General features: G+C 41.0%; 2 protein-coding genes across 11 annotated transcripts in view; one reads left to right on the forward strand and one right to left on the reverse strand.

Moving 5' to 3' along the window:
* The window catches only part of TOMM20L (translocase of outer mitochondrial membrane 20 homolog (yeast)-like), a 23552-nt gene extending 11382 nt beyond the window's left edge, over nt 1–12170 (forward strand). The window contains exons 2-5 of the mRNA XM_011961982.1: nt 3–97; nt 6305–6386; nt 10903–11045; nt 12117–12170. Of these exons, the coding sequence (XP_011817372.1) occupies nt 3–97; nt 6305–6386; nt 10903–11045; nt 12117–12170 (374 nt within the window). The remainder of the gene's footprint in view (nt 1–2; nt 98–6304; nt 6387–10902; nt 11046–12116) is intronic.
* Nucleotides 11039–17965, reverse strand: part of TIMM9 (translocase of inner mitochondrial membrane 9 homolog (yeast)) — a 14407-nt gene continuing 7480 nt past the window's right edge. For 3 of the 10 annotated variants that reach the window (XM_011961900.1, XM_011961899.1, XM_011961901.1), the window contains 3 exons: nt 15509–15573; nt 14439–14534; nt 11213–12756 (listed from right to left, as the gene is read on the reverse strand). In XM_011961900.1, the coding sequence (XP_011817290.1) occupies nt 12622–12756; nt 14439–14534; nt 15509–15547 (270 nt within the window). In that variant the 5' untranslated portion in view covers nt 15548–15573 and the 3' untranslated portion in view covers nt 11213–12621. Of the gene's footprint in view, nt 12757–14438; nt 14535–15508; nt 15574–17965 lie in introns of all 10 variants that reach the window. The other 7 variants (XM_011961896.1, XM_011961898.1, XM_011961897.1 and 4 more) reach the window with 4 other exon arrangements.

Consider the following 17965-nt stretch of genomic DNA (forward strand, 5'->3'; position numbering starts at 1 on the left):
AGGACCACTCGGCCCACACCTCCCAGCCAGCACGTGCTGTGTTGTGTTCGCAGAAAGAAGAGCCGAGCCTCAAAATCCTGAGGAGCGGGGCACGCAGGTGCAGTGCTTTCGATCCACGCAGGTAGCTCAGTAGACGCAGGTCCGGGCTCGCTGGGTTTCTTGGCTCCTGGCGGGCTCGGCAGCAAGTAACTAGTTGCCTCAGCCGCCCGCCGCCCGCGCCGGGGAAGAGGCCTGCCCTCGCGCCCCAAGCACCGCCCCAAGCACCGCCTCAGGCTCAGTCACTCACCTCTCACAAAAGGGAGGGAAGGAAGGAAGGAGAAGTTGGAGTTGTAAAAGGGCAGCTGTAAAGCAAAACATTGTACAACAGGCACTTCTTTTAATTGGAAGAAGGAAGAGGAGGCTTTTGCCCTTTCAGAGCCGCGCAGGACACTTAGAAACCCAGACTGGCCGCGGTCACATGGCGGTAACTTCTAGATTGTTCTCCCGCAGGGCCTTTCTTGTAGCTCGGAAGCAGAAGGCATCTTCGTGTTTTCTAAGTCTGCGGCAGAATTTGATTAGTCCCTTTTTTGTTGTTTTTAAGAGACGGTCCGGGCGCGGTGGCGCACGCCTGTAATCCCAGCACTATGGGTGGCGAGGCGGGCATATCACATGAGGTCAGGAGTGCGAGACCAGCCTGGCCAACATGGTGAAAGCCTGTCTCTACTAAAAATACAAAAATTAACCGGGAGTGGTGGTGTGTGCCTGTATCTCACCTACTCGGGAGACTGAGGTAGGTGATTTGCTTGAGTCCAGGAGGCGGCAGTTGCAGCCTGGGCGACAGAGCAAGACACTGCCTATAAAAAAAGAAAGACACAAGGGTGTTCCTGTGTTGCCCGGGCTGATCTTGAACTCCTGGCCACAAGCAATCCGCAGTTGATTCTGGATGTTTCCTTCGCTGAGATTGTTAGCCAGAGCACCTACACGTGTCTGTGTGATCTGAGATTCATTTGTGTGGTGGGCTGTGTCCCAAGGGGCAAGCAAACACATATATGTGTGTGTGTATAGAGAGAGCACGCACATGCATGTGAACTAGAACATGTGCTCCTGTGGGAGAGCAGATGGTACCACTTTTGGCAACATTGAAGCCTACTCAATTTAAAGGGAGAGGAAATAGATTCTGCCTCTCAACAGGGATGGCAAGGTTCTGAAAGCACTTGTGTGACCGGGAATATTGTGGTAGCCATTTTTGAAACGTGCAGTTTTTCCGGAGAAGACTTTGTAGCGGAAGTGACATTGAACTGAGCCTGGAAGGTTGATGAATTTGTGGCTTGGTTTCAGGGGAGAGGACACAGGATGGAGGGAACAGCATGTGCATAAAGATGCAAAGTGGGGCATCTGCCAAGCACATTCAGTAAACCAGTTTGGCAAAGGAGTCATACTGAGGAATAGTGGGTGGTAAGGTTGGAGAGCGAAAGTAGGGATTGAATTAAGGAAGGCTTGCTTTGAAGGCCAGGTTAAGGAATTGAGATTCAATGGAGGAATTACTGAAGATTTCTAAGCGGGAATTTTTTAAAAAGAAGGAAAGAAAGGCAGAAGATAACCATTCTTAGATTGATCAGGCAGGAGTGTACTTAATGGACAGGAAGAGAAAACAAGCTATTGCAGCGATTTAGATGAGAGGTAATAAAAATCCTGAACTATGGTGGTGGTAGTGGTAACTCGGAAGAATACAGTTCATGCCCACTGAGTAAAGGGTAATGGAGAGGCAGAGTCAAAGACACTTCTGGGGTTTCAAAATGGAATCACAGTAGAGAACAAAAGCCCATTTGACATAGTTAGCTGGGTAGGGAGTGTCCAAAGAGCTGGACATGGGAGTGGAGATGCCTTCCCTGACTTGACTGGGACAGAGCCTGATACAGCTGCATGTCCCTCTTCATTGTCCATGGTTTCACTTGCACATTTATGTAATTATTTAATTAATGCTTTCTGTTTATTACACTAAACTCTGTGAGGGCAGACTTTGACTTTTACTCTCCATTGTTTCCAGTGTCTAGAACGCAGTCTAGTGCGGTAGGTGCCCAGCAAATGTTTGTTGAATATGGTTATTCATTGTAGGCAGAGGGAAATACCTTGTGCAGAGGCACAGAACATGAAATTGTAATATTCAAGGAGTGTTATGGCCAGAGAGATAGCTGAGGGTCAGTTGAGTGTCTTATTGTGGAGGACTTTGCATGCCAAACTGAAAAGTCAGGACATTTTTCTATTGTGGTGGATAACTAATGATGGTGACTTTATTTCAGAGAAAAGACACAATTATTTTGGTTTTATTTTTTAAATAAGACAATTCTGGTTCTAGTGTGGAGAAAGGAAGTTGAAGACAGGAAAATCAGTCAATGACAGTTCATATGGGAAATAATGAATGATTTATATTAATATAATCATATTTTAATTACAATATAATTTAATTATATTCGTATTAAGCCATAACTAAGTCATACTGTAATTTATTGATATAAATCAATAATTATTAATAATAAATTGTTAATATATTATTTCCCATATAGGAAATAAATTATTTCAAGTGAGGAAGCAGCACAAGCGGATTTTTCAAATGTTCTTTCATGTTATTGTCACAACTCTATTCTACTTTTTTTTTTTTTGACACAGAGTCTCACTCTGTTGCCCAGGCTGGAGTACAGTGGCATGATCACAGCTCACTGCAGCCTCAACCCTTTTGGGTTTAGGTGATTCTCCCACCTCAGTCTCCGAAATAGCTGGGACTACAGGTGCACACCATGTCCAGCTAGTTTTTGTATTTGTATAGTGACGGGTTTTGCAACATTGCCCAAGCTGGTCTTAAACTCCTGAGCTCAGGCAGTCTGCCCGCCTTGGCATCCTGAAGTGTTGGGATTACAGGAGGGAGCCACTGTGCCTGGCCTCTATTTTCATTTTACAGATGAATAAACCAAAGCAGAGAAAGTCATCTCTTCTCACCACCTTTTCTAGGGTCTTTCTTCCTCTTCTTCCCAGGACTTTCCCAAAGTATGGTCCATTGCTGCATTAGATTTACCTGGAGCATTTGTTAAAATATGGATTATTTGACCCTGATCCCAGCAATTCTGATCCAGTAGCCTGGGGAATTCTTACTGGCACAGTGACTGTCAGACTTTAGGATCCATAAGAATCACCTGAAGAGCTTGTTTAAAAATGCAAATTCCTGGGCCCTACTCCCAGAGATTGATTCAGTAGGTCTGGGTGGAGCCCAAGAAACTGCAGTTTTAACAGATGCTTTGTGAAACATGGGCCTTGGGTTCTGTACTCTTCGCCCTCTGCCTAGAAGATCCTTGCCTTCTCCAAAAGTGATTTCAAATGTGCTACTCTAGACCTGGTGTCCCAGGTTTCATCTGTCTACCAGACTCTGTCATCTGAACGTTCTATTGGCACCTCACCTTAGTGTGTCCAGAAGTAAGTTCATCATCTCCCCGCCTTACCACTGTACCTACTCCTGTTTCCTTACTATGCTCCTGGTGTCACTAGCCTCCCTGCTATGACCCTAACTCATCTTGTTTAAATATCAGCTTCATCCATCATAAACAATGACCAATTCTTATTTTCAAATGCTCTATTTCATATATATATGTATATATATCCCACTTGTCTATTATTGCTTCCCTGCAACTAAAGGCTTTTATTACCTTTTACCCAGGTTATTGAAATAGTTTCCTAACTTGTCGCCCTGCCTCTATTCTTATGCTGTTAGAGTAAATTTCTTCTAAATGGCAGCTCTGAATATGTAATTCCTTGCAGTAGCTCCCTACTCTACAGATTAAAGATCACGTTTGCTGGGCGCAGTAGCTCACACCTGTAATCCCAGCACTTTGCGAGGCCGAGGTGGTCTGAACACCTGAGGTCAGGAGTTCAAGACCAGTCTGGCCAACATGGTGAAACCCATCTCTACTAAAAATACAAAATTAGTCGGGCATGGTGGCACATGACTATAGTCCCAGCTACCCGGGAGGCTGAGACAAGGGAATCGCTTGAACCTGGGAGGCGGAGGTTGCAGTAAGCCAAAAGTTGCAGTGAGCCAGGATCATGCCACTGTACTCCAGCCTGGGCAACAGAGTGAAACTCCGTCTCAAAAACAACAGAAACAAAAACAAAAAACAGAACTAGCCTCTGCTTGGTGCTGTGCCTTTGATGGGTACCTATTCCAATTGACTGCCTTATTTTCCCAGGGATTGGAAATAATATATGAAAAGTTCCTAGTTTTTAGCTGGCCTTCAATAATGGTTATATTGTTGCTACATTTACCCTATCATGGCCAGCACAGTGGCTTACGCTGGTAATTCCAGCACTTTGAGAGGCCGAGGCTGGTGGATCACGAGGTCAGGAGTTCGAGACCATCCTGGCCAACATGGTAAAACCCCGTCTCTACTAAAAATTCAAAAATTAGCTGGGCATGGTGGTGTGCACCTATAATCCCAACTACTCAGGAGGCTGAGGCAGGAGAATCACTTGAACCCGGGAGGCGGAGGTGGCAGTGAGCCGAGATTGTGCCACTGCACTCCAGCAAACAAACATTTACCCTACCATAATCCAGCTAATTAAGTTCACTTGATATGTTCCCTGCAATTTTGCGTTTCTTATACTTTCCTCATCAAACTTTCACTGAACCGCTCCACATCTCAAACACTATCTTTTCTGAGAAGCCTTTGACAATTCTCCAACTAGATGTAATGTCTCTGTACTTTGAGCCCCAGAGGACATTGGACTTCTTGTTGTGCCTACATGATCCCTTTCCCTTTAGTAGACTGTGACTCCTTGGGGATGGGCACAGGGCTCTTGGTCTCCAGTTCCTTCCAGCTTTCCCTGGAGTGTCCTGTCCTTGCCAGTCCTCACTAAACATCTATTGAGTAAAACCTCTGATGTTACTGATTATTAGTATATTTGATGATACAAGCTTAAGAGATGACCCCTGACTGGGCGTGGTGGCTCATGCCTGTAATCCCAGCACTTTGGGAGGTTGAGGCGGGCAGATTACAAGGTCAGGAGATCAAGACCATCCTGGCTAACAAGGTGAAACCCTGTCTCTACTAAAAATACAAAAATTAGCTGGGCGTGGTAGTGGGTGCCTATAGTCCCAGCTACTTGGGAGGCTGAGGGAGGAGAATGGCCTGACCCGGGGAGGTGGAGCTTGCAGTAAGCCAAGATTGCGCCACTGCACTCCAGCCTGGGCAAGAGAGTGAGACTCCGTCTCAAAAAAAAAAAAAAAGGTGACCCCTTTCCAGGCTCATTGCATTTTAAAAAGAAAATTCTTGGGGGAAAACAAAAACAAAAACCTTAAAGATTTGAAACACTGGAGCTGAAGTAACCGGCAGTGGAGTTGATATTTTGGGCTAGGGTTTGCACAGTGTACCTTGAAAGACTAGCCCTAGATATAGTACCAATGATGATGCCATCTTGTGGCCATGGTAGCCTTCATGAACCAATCACAGTAATCCAAAGCATCCTTCTGAACACTGCCAACCCCCCACCAGGTCCTTTGTCCCTTTCCTTTAGAGGGTGTGAGTACAGAAGGCTTAGCATAGTTTCTTGTTTCCCCTAATAGAGAATTACTGTTGCATGAACAGGTTTCACTACTAAAAAGACCAAAATGACCTTGTAAGCCAGAGAAATCATTGCAACTAAATCAACAGGCACTGTTAATATCCCGGGCAAGAAAATAATTTTGCAACATACAAAACTACCTTTGTTATATTAATTGCAGTAGGATTTCTGCTATATGTGGGTGAGTAAAATATGGGATGAGAGTTACTTATTATAAGCATTTCAACCTAACAAATATGTCATGTTTTTTTAAATCACTTAAAATAATCCCATTTTAGAAAATTGGTTTAAATATTATAAAGAACAACTACATTTGTCATAATTTTGGATTTAGAGACTAGGTTAAAGATGTCATTTTTTTTTTTTTCCTTTTTTTGTGACAGAGTTTCGCTCTTGTTGTCCAGGCTAGAGTGCAATGGTGTGATCTCAGCCAATTGCAACCTCCGCCTCCCAGGTTCAAGCGATTCTCCTGCCTGCGCCACTATGACTGCTAATTTTGTATTTTTAGTAGAGACAGGGTTTCTCCATGTTGGTTAGGTTGTTCTCGAACTACCGACCTCAGGTGATCTGCCCGCCTCGGCCTCCCAAAGTGCTGGGATTACAGGCATGAGCCATCGCATCCAGCCCAAGATGTCCTTTATAAATAAAAAATAATTTGATCAGTAACCATATACCTTACATTCATTACTCATTGTTAAATATTTTATGAATATTTTAGTTGTGGGATCCAGCGAAGAATAAAAAATTGCACGAACTTTTCTTGCAAGAGGTACGGATGGGAGAACTTTGGTTATCTAGAGGTAAGAATGTAAATGTTCTTTTGTGAGTTACGACAGTTTATTCTTAAGAAATATTTATTGATTAGTATTTGTATGTCAAATAACTAGCTGGATGTGTTAGCCAACTTCCCTCACTAAAGAAAAACTATCCCAGCATGTTCACTTCATCACACTGTACTCTTGCATTATGTTAGAGTTTAGTGTTCAAGTTGCAGACTTGGAAGTGGGCAAACAGAGTAGCAAAGCCAAATACAAAAATACCTCATTTATTGTTATGTAAAATTCTAAGTCAGTGAGTTTTCCAAGTGACTAAATGTTAAGAATAAAAACTTTTTGCCAGGTGTGGTGGCTCATACCGGTAATCCCAACAGTTTGGGAGGCCAAGGCAAGAGGATTGCTTGAGGCCAGCAGTTTGAGAACAGCCTGGGCAACAAAGCAAGACCCTGTCTCTACAAAAAACTTCAAAAATTAGTTGGGTACCATGGCATGTGCCTGTAGTCCCAGCTACTCAGGAGGCTGAGGTGAGAGGATCACTTGAGCCCAGGAGTTTGAGGTTGCAGTGAGCCATCATCTTGCCACTATACTCCAGCCTGGGAGACAGAGACTCTGTCTCAAGAAAACAAACAAAACAACTTTTAAAAATTCTAACTGCTTTATAAAAATGTTCCTGCTTTCTTAGAATATTCTTAATACTTATTTACTTTGTTGATAAATAAATTCCCTATTATGAATGTCCGTTCTTTTACTGTGTTTAATGGAGTGATGCCTGTCGAGGCTATCTTATACTTAATGGTCATATTTTGAGTTATAATTTATTCCTACCTAATTCCAGATGGATTTGAGAAAACTTCATAATATTGTTAGGCAAAATGATGGTAGATAATATTATTATTGTATAAATATTATAATCATAATGTCCTTATTCTGGTGTTAAACCCTGGAAAGGAAAATTTGTCTTGAGGCTTCTTAATTTAAGAAGTAACTGATGTTGCTGGATAAATCAGTATTACAAAACCCATCAGTACAATGTATATATATTTTTTAAGTGTTGCAAACTCCCTTGCATATCACGGGGCCTGTACCTGTTTTTGCCTCTTTCTGTTTTTTTTTTTTTTTTTCAAAAGGTTTTGTTTTCCAATCTGTAAGCAGCCTCCTCCAGGATTTATAAAAACAAAGAGGAAGTCAAAATCCTAGACAACTCACAGCAATAGCCAAGATTTTTATTCAGTGTCTTAAAACCATTATAAAGGTTTTGAGAAATGAAAAAGTTGTAGGCATTCAAAATCATTGCGCATTAATCACTATAATTTGTATTTTAGTATTTTATTTAGTATTGATCTTTGCTTTCAGATGGAGTAATTTTTAAAATGGACTAAAAATACCTGCTAAATATTAATGATTTTTGCTTTTAGATGGAGTAATTTTTGAAATGGACTAAAAATACCTGCTAAATATTGATGACAAAATGTAGTTAGAACTGACTTAAATGATATAAACAGAAGTGACTTTACATAAACCAGTGAAGCTTATGTCTAAAGACCTTTATATGCATAGGCCTCTAAGGCCCCCTAGCAATTTTGTTTTTTTCTTTTGAGATGGAGTTTCACTCTTGTTGCCCAAGCTGGAGTGCAATGGCACAATCTCAGCCCATTGCAACCTCTGCCTTTCAGGTTCAAGTGATTCTCCTGCCTCAGCCTCCCAAGTAGCTGGGATTACAGGCATGCACCACCACACCCAGCTAATTTTGTATGAGTAGTAGATGCAAGGTTTCACCATGTGGGTCAGGCTGGTCTCAAACTCCTGACCTCAAGTGATCTAACTGCCTTGGCCTCCCAAAGTGCTGGGATTACAAGCATGAGCCACTGTGCCCAGCCACCCCTAGTAATTTTGTATTCATAATTTTATATTCTTTTTTGTAAACAAGGACCCTCAAATTGTGGGAAAGAAAGTTCTGGATTATAAGTCAAAAGAAAAAAGATAACATATTTTATCACATTTTATCCCTATTCACTTTATGCTTAAGAGCTAAGATGTAATGTTCAATTAGATTTAGAGGTGATCTGAACACATGTTGCAAACTTGGGTTTTTAAATTTTTTTTTTTTTTTTTGAGACGGAGTCTTGCTCTGTTGCCCAGGCTGGAGTGCAGTGGCTAGATCTCGGCTCACTGCAAGCTCCGCCTCCCGGGTTCACGCCATTCTCCCGCCTCAGCCTCCCGAGCAGCTGGGACTACAGGCGCCCGCCACCACGCCCGGCTAGTTTTTTGTATTTTTTAGTAGAGACGGGGTTTCACCGTGTTAGCCAGGATGGTCTCGATCTCCTGACCTCGTGATCCGCCCGTCTCGGCCTCCCAAAGTGCTGAGATTACAGGCTTGAGCCACTGCGCCCGGCAGCGGGTTTTTAAATTTTTAACTGCTATTTAATAGCTTTTTTGCCGGGCGCGGTGGCTCAAGCCTGTAATCTCAGCACTTTGGGAGGCCGAGACGGGTGGATCACGAGGTCAGGAGATCGAGACCATCCTGGCTAACACGGTGAAACCCCATCTCTACTAAAAATACAAAAAACTAGCCGGGCGTGGTGGCGGGCGCCTGTAGTCCCAGCTACTCGGAGGCTGAGGCAGGAGAATGGCGTGAACCCGGGAGGCGGAGCTTGCAGTGAGCCGAGATCGCGCCACTGCACTCCAGCCTGGGCGACACAGCAAGACTCCGTCTAAAAAAAAAAAAAAAAAAAAATAGCTTTTTTATTTTGGGGGGACAGTGTGTCACTCTGTCACCCAAGCTGGAGTGCAGTGGTGTGATCTTGGCTCAGCCTTCTGGGTTCAAGCAATTCTCATGTCTCAGCCTCCCAAGTAGCTGGGATTATATAAGTGTGTGCCACCACGCCTGGCTAATTTTTCCATTTTTAGTAGAGACTGGGTTTTGCCATGTTGGCCAGGCTGGTCTCGAACTGGCGTCAAGTGATCCGCCCTCCTCAGCCTCCCAAAGTGTTGGGATTACAAGTGTGAGCCACCACGCCCAGCCCCCTAATAGCTCTTTACAGAAGTTTTATACTTCTATATTTTACTTACACTGCAGTTCTCGGTCTTGGCTGCTTATTCTTTAATTCTTCATCAAAACCCAAACCAATTAAATCAGAATCTATGGGGCTGGAACCCAGATGTCAATATTTTTTAAAAAATCTCCCTAGGTTTCTAAAACATTGAGAACAAACCAGTACAGTATTCTATCCAATGTGGCAATTTTTCACCCAGTTTTCTGCAGTCTTCTTAACTTTCTCCACTCTCCTTTGACATCACCCACAATTTTCATCGTTTTGCTGTCAGGTAAAATATAGTTCTGTAGCCATCTCAGTGGTGGCTATGTCTATATAAGACCCTAGGGCCAATAATTTTGATTGAAATTTCTGAGGAGCTGGTATGATTTAATTTATTGGTTGGTTAAATTATTTGACCAAATTGGTTGTTTTGTATTGTTAGCACCACCAGTCTTGAGAACAGGCACTATTATATCTTATGTTGAAAATGTAAAATTAATGTATTTAAGTCAGGACATATCCCTGTTGTTTTTAGTTTAAGCTTAATATGAATCTTTGGAAAGCATTTTTTTCTGTCATGCACTCTTCTCTTCATATGACCATGTATTTCAACCGATAAATGGAAAACTAGTTTCAGCTAATAAAAATCTATTATTATACTTGTAGGGCCATATTTTATTTTCTACCTAGTTATATGAAGTATGTCAAGATTTCAACTCCTGTGATTACCGAATACCTGAAAAGAGGCAGTACTCTAGTCTCAAGGGTCAAAAAATTAGATTATATTCCTAATGCTGACATTAATCAGCATTGGAAACTATACATCATTTCACTGATCTTTGCCTCAGTTTCCTTAAAGTAAAACAAGGGAGACTAAAGTCATTCCATGTTCTAACTTAAACAGAAATGCTATGATTTTCACTCTTCACATATTTTCATTCTTTGTTACTTCAAAGCCAGTTATCCTAAAACTCATTTTAAAACTGTGCTTAAAAATCAGAGTTCATAAATCTCTTATTTTTTCCCTCGGGGTATGTAATTCATGTTACACTAAATCTTGTTTCAACTCTTTGATAGTGAAATCTTTTTTTTTTAAGTTCCATTTAGCTGGAACATGTTTAATCTATTCTATTTTATCAATCACACATGTAAAGATAACCTTCAGATATTAATAAAAGCAGACAACTGCTTACAAAAAACCTCAGTATCCTCTTCCCTCCATACCCAAATTATAGAACACGAGCATTTCCAATGCAAAAGTGCACTTCTAAACAGTAAGAGTATACTTGCTGTAATTTGGCTCAAAATTATTAATATTGCAGCTTCACCACTAAGAAACTCAACGTCTTCCCTCATATTTGTACTGTACTCTTCACAAGACTTGTCTAAGTAGTCTTTAGTTTGATATGCTTTTAATTTTTAATGCTTGTTGCTTTCTTGGATTTGTAGAATGTCTGTTTTAAAGAACTTTAAAATTTTGCTCAAAACTTGTCATTCTGTTTCAGGAGAGCATAGAATGGGGGTTCAACACCTCAGCAATGCCCTTTTAGTGTGTGGGCAACCACAGGAACTTCTGAAGGTTTTCAAACACACACTCCCTCCCAAGGTATTTGAGATGCTGTTGCACAAAATTCCCCTTACTTGCCAGGTGAGCACATATTTAATTATCTTTGTGAAATGTACACAGTAAATAGCTATGTTATGCTTGACTATGCAGAAATATCAAAGTATATGTGTGAATTGCCCAGAATCTTAAATAAGTGAAATCTCTGACTTTTTGGCTGCTTTAACATGAAGCAAGCCTATTCTTTCAGGTTCCTTTGATTATAATAAATTGTGTATTTTCTTGAGTATTATCTGTATTTCAACACTTCAGTTTTAAAGCAGAACAATACTTCTACTTCCATTAACATACAAAACATAAAAATCGCTTTGGTAAATTTAAACATACAGGCTAATTAGCATTCTCTTAAATATAGGTTTAAAATGGTATTGCATGAAATCCATTCATAAGCCAGTTGATTAGTAAGTTTTAGTCCACTTGTATTTTACTAAACTACTTGGTATACATATGCATCAACTAGAATTTCCTGCAAATGCTTGGATTCGTTTCAGGATTCATTGGCCATAAGACATTAACTTTGGTTCACTTTTTATCATTGGCAAGCCTTGGAATCTATCATATTTAACTGTCAGCTTCTGAACAAAACACAAACATGAACTCCATTACAGTGTAACAGTCAACTCTTAAACATTCCTAAACTAGGGCAGATGGGATGGTTTCCTGAAGATATATGAAAATGTAGGTAAGATAAGAATATGTGGCCGGGCGCAGTGGCTCATGCGTGTAATCCTAGCACTTTGGGAGGCTGAGGTGGGCGGATCACTGGAGGTCAGGAGTTTGACACCAGCCTGACCAACATGGTGAAACCCCGTCTCTACTAAAAATACAAAAATTAGCCAGGCATGGTGGCACACACCTGTAATCCCAGTTACTTGGGAGGCTGAGGCAGGAGAATTGCTTGAACCTGGGAGGTGGAGGTTGCAGTGAGCCCAGATCGCACCATTGCACTCCATCCTGGGTGACGAAAGCAAAACTCCATCTCAAAAAAAAAAAAAAAGAAAAAAAAAGGAATAATGCCCACCCTGACACAAGGGAGGCAAGAAAAGGATCGTGCATTGAAATGATTAGCAAGTAACTGTTTTATGTATTCACCAGCAGTTTGAGGCAGACATGAATGAACAGGAATGCTTGGAGGATGATCCTGATTGAAAAACATTTCAACGTATCCACAGTCCAGTGAGAATACTATGGTACCATACAGTATAAACAACTGCTCAGTGATATTTCCATTTATTTTACTTTTAGTAATAAAAATTTGTCTATCTCATACATGATTGAACACATAAGTTGCTTTAAAATTAACAGTCACAATTGAAGAAACAATGGTTTATTTTTCTAATCAAGTGACCAAGCTGCTGAATCATAAGGCCTCAACAAATGTTGCATCTTATTATTTCATTGAACAATAAGACCTTCTAGTTTGATTATTCCTGGTAAATAGCAATTTTGTTTCTCCAGTGGTTTCCATTTGCCAAACAGTCATGACAGATGGTTTAACATTGTGGCTACTGCTTTCAGGGGATTCTATCAGATGAGTCCTCATTTCCAGTAAAGCAGCTATTGGCAATCTTTCATCAAAAGTTCATCCATCAGGACTTCTCTATCGTGGTTGGCCAAGGAGTCCTGCTTTGGCTGCCAGGGCTTCATTCTGCTGAATATGATATTCCTGAAATCTCATGGATATTCTTTGTGTCATTTTTAAATATTTCTGTAAGCAATGTTCTGAACAGGTGGTCTAGGAATGAAAAGGGAAGATACAAGAGGCAACACAAAAATATGAATTTTTAAAAATGCATGTATTCTAAAAGAACAGTGTGTAGTTTGCTTTTCTTTGAATATATCTGAGAATTAAATAGTATTAATTGGCAGCAACTGACCATAGCTTTTAATTGATACTTTCATCCACTGACAAGCATTAATATATATTGAATGCCTGCCAGTTTGTAGTCACTAAGGGCAATGGTAAGTCTCTGCTTTCAAGAAGCTTTTGGACTAGATTTTCTGCAAGTGTATTAAGTGAAAGCCCACATTCCTATCCTCTTGTTTCGATTGTTAAAATGTAGACCCAGTAGTAAGTTTGTTCCTTTTTAATGAAAAACAACATTCTTAATTCTCAACCTTTTACTTTTTATTTATTTAATTAATTAATTTATTTTTTGAGATGGAGTCTCGCTCTGTCATCCAGGCTGGAGTGCAGTGGCGTGATCTCGGCTCACTGCAAGCTCTGCCTCCTGGGTTCAGACCATTCTCCTGCCTCAGCCTCCCGAGTAGCTGGGACTACAGGTGCCTGCCACCATGCCTGGCTAATTTTTTGTATTTTTAGTAGAGACGGGGTTTCACTGTGTTAGCCAGGATGGTCTCGATCTCCTGACCTCGTGATCTGCCCGCCTCAGCCTCCCAAAGTGCTGGGATTACAGGCATGAGCCACCGTGCCTGGCCTATTTATTTTTTTGAGACAGGTTCTCTCTGTTGCCCAGGGTGGAGTGCAGTGGCTCACTGCGGCCTCAACCTCCTGGGCTTAAGTTATCCTCCTACCTTAGTCCCTGGAGTAGCTGAGACTACAGGCACACACCACCATGCCTGGCTAGTATTTCATTTTATTTTTTAGTAGAGACGAGGACTGGTTTTTTTGTTTTTGTTTTTGTTTTTGTTGACAGGGTCTTGCTCCGTCGCCCAGGCTAGAGTGCAGTGGTGCAATCACAGCTCACTGCAGCCTCTGCCTCCCAGGCTCAGGTGACCCTCTCACCTCAGCTCCAGAGTAGCTGGGACCACAGCCATGTGCCAACATGTCCAACTAATTTTTTTTTTTTTTTTTTGTAATTTTTGTAAATACAGCGTTTCACCATGTTGCTGAGGCTGGTTTCAAACTCCTGGGCTCAAGTGATCCACCTGCCTTGGCCTCCCAAAGTGCTGGGAGTTCAAAGTTACAGTGAGCTATGATTATGCCATTGCACTCCAGCCTGGGTGACAGAGCGACACCCTGTCTTAGAAAAAAAAAGTTAAGACTTCTAATAGGATTAGGTTTTCAATATGAGCCATCAAAGTCAAGCTTTGCTTTTTCCAAAGCCAACCAGAATTCCCAGGGCCATACAGAAAGGCTGTGCCAAGTTTCTCTAGGTAGGCCATCTTGACTGAAAGCTAATTAGTAAGAATCTTTGTTGTGAAACAGTAACTCAGCAGCTGCAGGCATCTTCTCTAAAATGGTCTGACTTGGTACAATGTAACTATCATATTAAATTTGGCACTGTTAAACTCAGTGCCGTGGTTCAGTGGCTGCTTCAGTTCTTCTAAGCAATGGAACATAAAAGGTAGTCTAAATTCCTGTAATAAGTAGGAACAAGTGAAATGCTTAAGGGGCTCCTACTTATAGTGTTTATGATAGGCCTGGAGAATTTCAGTGAGTAACACTTTTCTTACCTCTTCAGGTTTTACTTCTCTTGTTGTGAAGTCTTTAACACAGTCTAAAAAGCAGGTCTCTGTAAGTTTATTGTAGGTCCCGAGAAATTCCTTAAACTACAAACAAACCAGAATATTCTTTAGTATTTGGTTTTTAAAACAAAGATGCTTTGAAACTTCAATTACTAGTATTTTATATTTAGACAAAATGTACTATAACACTTGAAATCATAGTTATTATGCTACTTAAATGGGTACAATATGATCTACAGAACAGTTTTATTTTCTAGTTGAATATTTAATTTTTTCTTGACTATCAGTCAAATGAAAGATACATATGCTTGGCTGGGCGTGGTGGCTCATGCCTGTAATCCCAGCACTTTGGGAGGCTGAGGTGGGCGGATTACCTGAGGTCAGGAGTTTGAGACCAGCCCGGCCAACATGGTGAAACCCCGTCTCTAATAAAAATACAAAAATTAGCTGGGCATGGTGGCACATGTCTGTAATCCCAGCTACTCGGGAGGCTGAGGCCAGAGAATTGCTTGGGCTCAGGAGATGGAGGTTGCAGTGAGCCAAGATTGTGCCACTGCACTACAGCCTGGCCAACAGAGCAAGACTGTCTCAAAAAAAAAAAAAAAGAAAAGAAAAAAATACACACAGTTTATAACGTTTAATATCTATTTTGGAAATGAAATAGAAACAATTGTTTGTGAAACCACTGACTGACATGTTTTTTTTTTTTTTGGAGATGGAGTCTTGCTCTGTTGCCCAGGCTAGAGTGCAATGGCGCAATCTCGGCTCACTGCAGCGTCTGCCTCCTGGGTCGAGCAATTCCCGTGCCTCAGCCTCCCAAGTATGCTGCGACTAGAGGTGTGCACCAGCACGCCCGGCTAATTTTTGTATTTTTAGGAGACTGAAGTTTCACCACGTTGGCCAGGCTGGTCTTGCCTGACTTCAAGTGATCCACCCATCGGGGCCTCCCAACGTGCTGGGATTACAGATGTGAGCCACTGCACCCAACCTGACACAGTGGCATTAATAGCATCTTACATTTTTTGCAAAATATTTTCCCCTTATTAAGAATACCTTACCTGTTTTATCTGATCAGATTCTGGTATTTGTGCAGCCATATTCTTCTGGTACCTTTATTAGTCACCTAATTTAAAATTTAAAAAAAAGTTTGTCAATCTATAAACAGATGTTTTTAGTCTAACTGAAGTTAGGGAATCACTGCTCATGTTTTATAAATCTGTGTATGTAACTGTATGCCACCCCCAATTTCTCAGATCATTAATGACCACAGAACCTTACAGCTGAGAATTAGATTTCTTTTTTTTTTTTGAGACGGAGTCTCACTCTGTCACCAGGCTGGAGCACAGTGGCGTGATCTCGGCTCACTGCAACCTCCACCTCCGGGTTCAAGCAATTCTCCTGCCTCAGCCTCCCAAGTAGCTGGGACTACAGGTGCACACCACCACACCCAGCTAATTTTTGTATTTTTAGTAGAGATGGGGTTTCACCCATGTTGGCCAGGACGGTCTCGATCTCTTAACCTCGTGATCTGCCCGCCTCGGCTTCCCAAAGTGCTGGGATTACAGGCGTGAGCCACTGTGCCCGGCCAGAGAATTATATTTTCTAATGCTAGTTTGGGACTCAAAGGCCCTGTCTATTGAAATTTCCAGTTTTAAGATAGTTTGCTCTGCTACCTTGCTAAGCTACTTGTTTAAAGCCCCATTCCTAGGAGGATTATAAAGGAAACCAAGATGGTGAGGTTTGGGCTTAAAAAAACAATAAAAAAAGCTGGGAGTGGTAGCTCATGCCTGTAATCCCAGCACTTTGGGAGGCCGAGGCAGGTGGATCACTTGAGGTCAGGAGTTCAAAACCAGCCTGGCCAACACAGTGAAACCCTATCTCTACTAAAAATACAAAAATTGGCCGGACGTGATGGCATATGCCCGTGGTCCCAGCTACTCGGGAAGCTGAGGCAGGAGAATCACTTGAACTCAGGATGTAGAGGTTACAGTGAGCCGAGATCACGCCACTGCAATAGAGCCTGGGCAACAAAGTAAGACTCCATCTCAAATAATAATAATAATAATAATAATAATAATAATAATAATAAAAGGAAATCGAGATTTTTGCTGTTTTCATAAAACTACTTAACTATTTCACTAGTCACCAATTTGCTTATTTTAAATTTTTTACTATTATACTTAATCGAATATATCAAAAATTTTCACATTTCAACATGCAATCAACATAAAAAGTATTAATAAGACATTTTACATTCCTTTTCTTATAGTAAGTCTTTGATTTTGGTGAGCATTTTACACTTATACCACATCTCATTTGAATGCTAAATTTTCATCACAAATACTTGGCCTATATTTAGGTTTAATAAAATCTATAGTTGAAAAAGTAGATTCACATATCTGAGCCACTCCAAATACACTTAAAATTAGTTGCTAATTTAACTCTGACCCTTACTACTAATGATCCTTTTACAATATAAATACAAAAGTTCTATTAATAGTTAACAAACACCAGTTAACAAACACCATTTGCTTAGAAATAGACAACTCTCATGAAAGATATTCAGAGTTTTAAAAGAAAGTAACAGGAATTATACATTCTACTACACATTCTATAGTTCAGAAAGGACAATCACAGAGACTAATCAGAAACTTCTATTTATAATCTAACCTGGCGGCAACAGGGAAGAGAAGACAAGTAAGTAAAAAAGCCTTTCTGAATTACTGAGATTTTCACATATCCTAAATGTAGGACTTAGGTTCAGTTAATCTAGATGTAAGAATGTGTATCACATTATTTATTTACTATATCCTGGCTAGTTCTAAAAAGGTTGAGCATTTCATATAAAAGATTTGTACAGGCTGGACGTGGTGGCTCACGCCTATAATCCCAGCACTTTGGGAGGCTGAGGCAGGCAGATCAAGAGACTAACATAAATGCTACACATTTTATTTAGTTCAGAGTTTTCTGATAACCAAGACAAAAATGATAAACTGGATGTGCACATCTTTATTAGCTTATCAATTATTAAAGTCTGTGAAACACATAAAATTTTTATGAAGCTTTGTTGAAACTAATTTTTATGAAGCTTTGTTGAAACTAGTAGTAAATTCAAGTTTAGGACAAAGCATATGCCACCATCATGAAAAAAATTAACATTCAGCTTTTGATTAACACATACAATCAACAGTAATTCCATTCCACCAGTCTCAATCATACCTATACTTTCCTCCTTTTTGCATTTATTCTTCCCTCCTCTTTTTTCCTTATCCTATAAAATCACAATAACTAGGCTCACGCTTGTAATCCCAGCACTTTGGGAGGCTGGGGCAGGTGGATCACCTGAGGTCAAGAGTTTGAGACAAGCCTGGACAGCATAGTGAAACCCTGTCTCTACTAAAAATACAAAAATTAGCCGGGCGTGGTGGCTCATGCCTGTAATCCCAGCTACTCAGGAGGCTGAGGTAGGAGAATCACTTGAACCCTGGAGACAGAGGTTGCATTGAGCCAAGATC

The sequence above is a fragment of the Colobus angolensis genome, unplaced genomic scaffold, assembly GCF_000951035.1.
Source record: "Colobus angolensis palliatus isolate OR3802 unplaced genomic scaffold, Cang.pa_1.0 Scaffold57, whole genome shotgun sequence".
Taxonomy (NCBI): Eukaryota; Metazoa; Chordata; class Mammalia; order Primates; family Cercopithecidae; genus Colobus; species Colobus angolensis.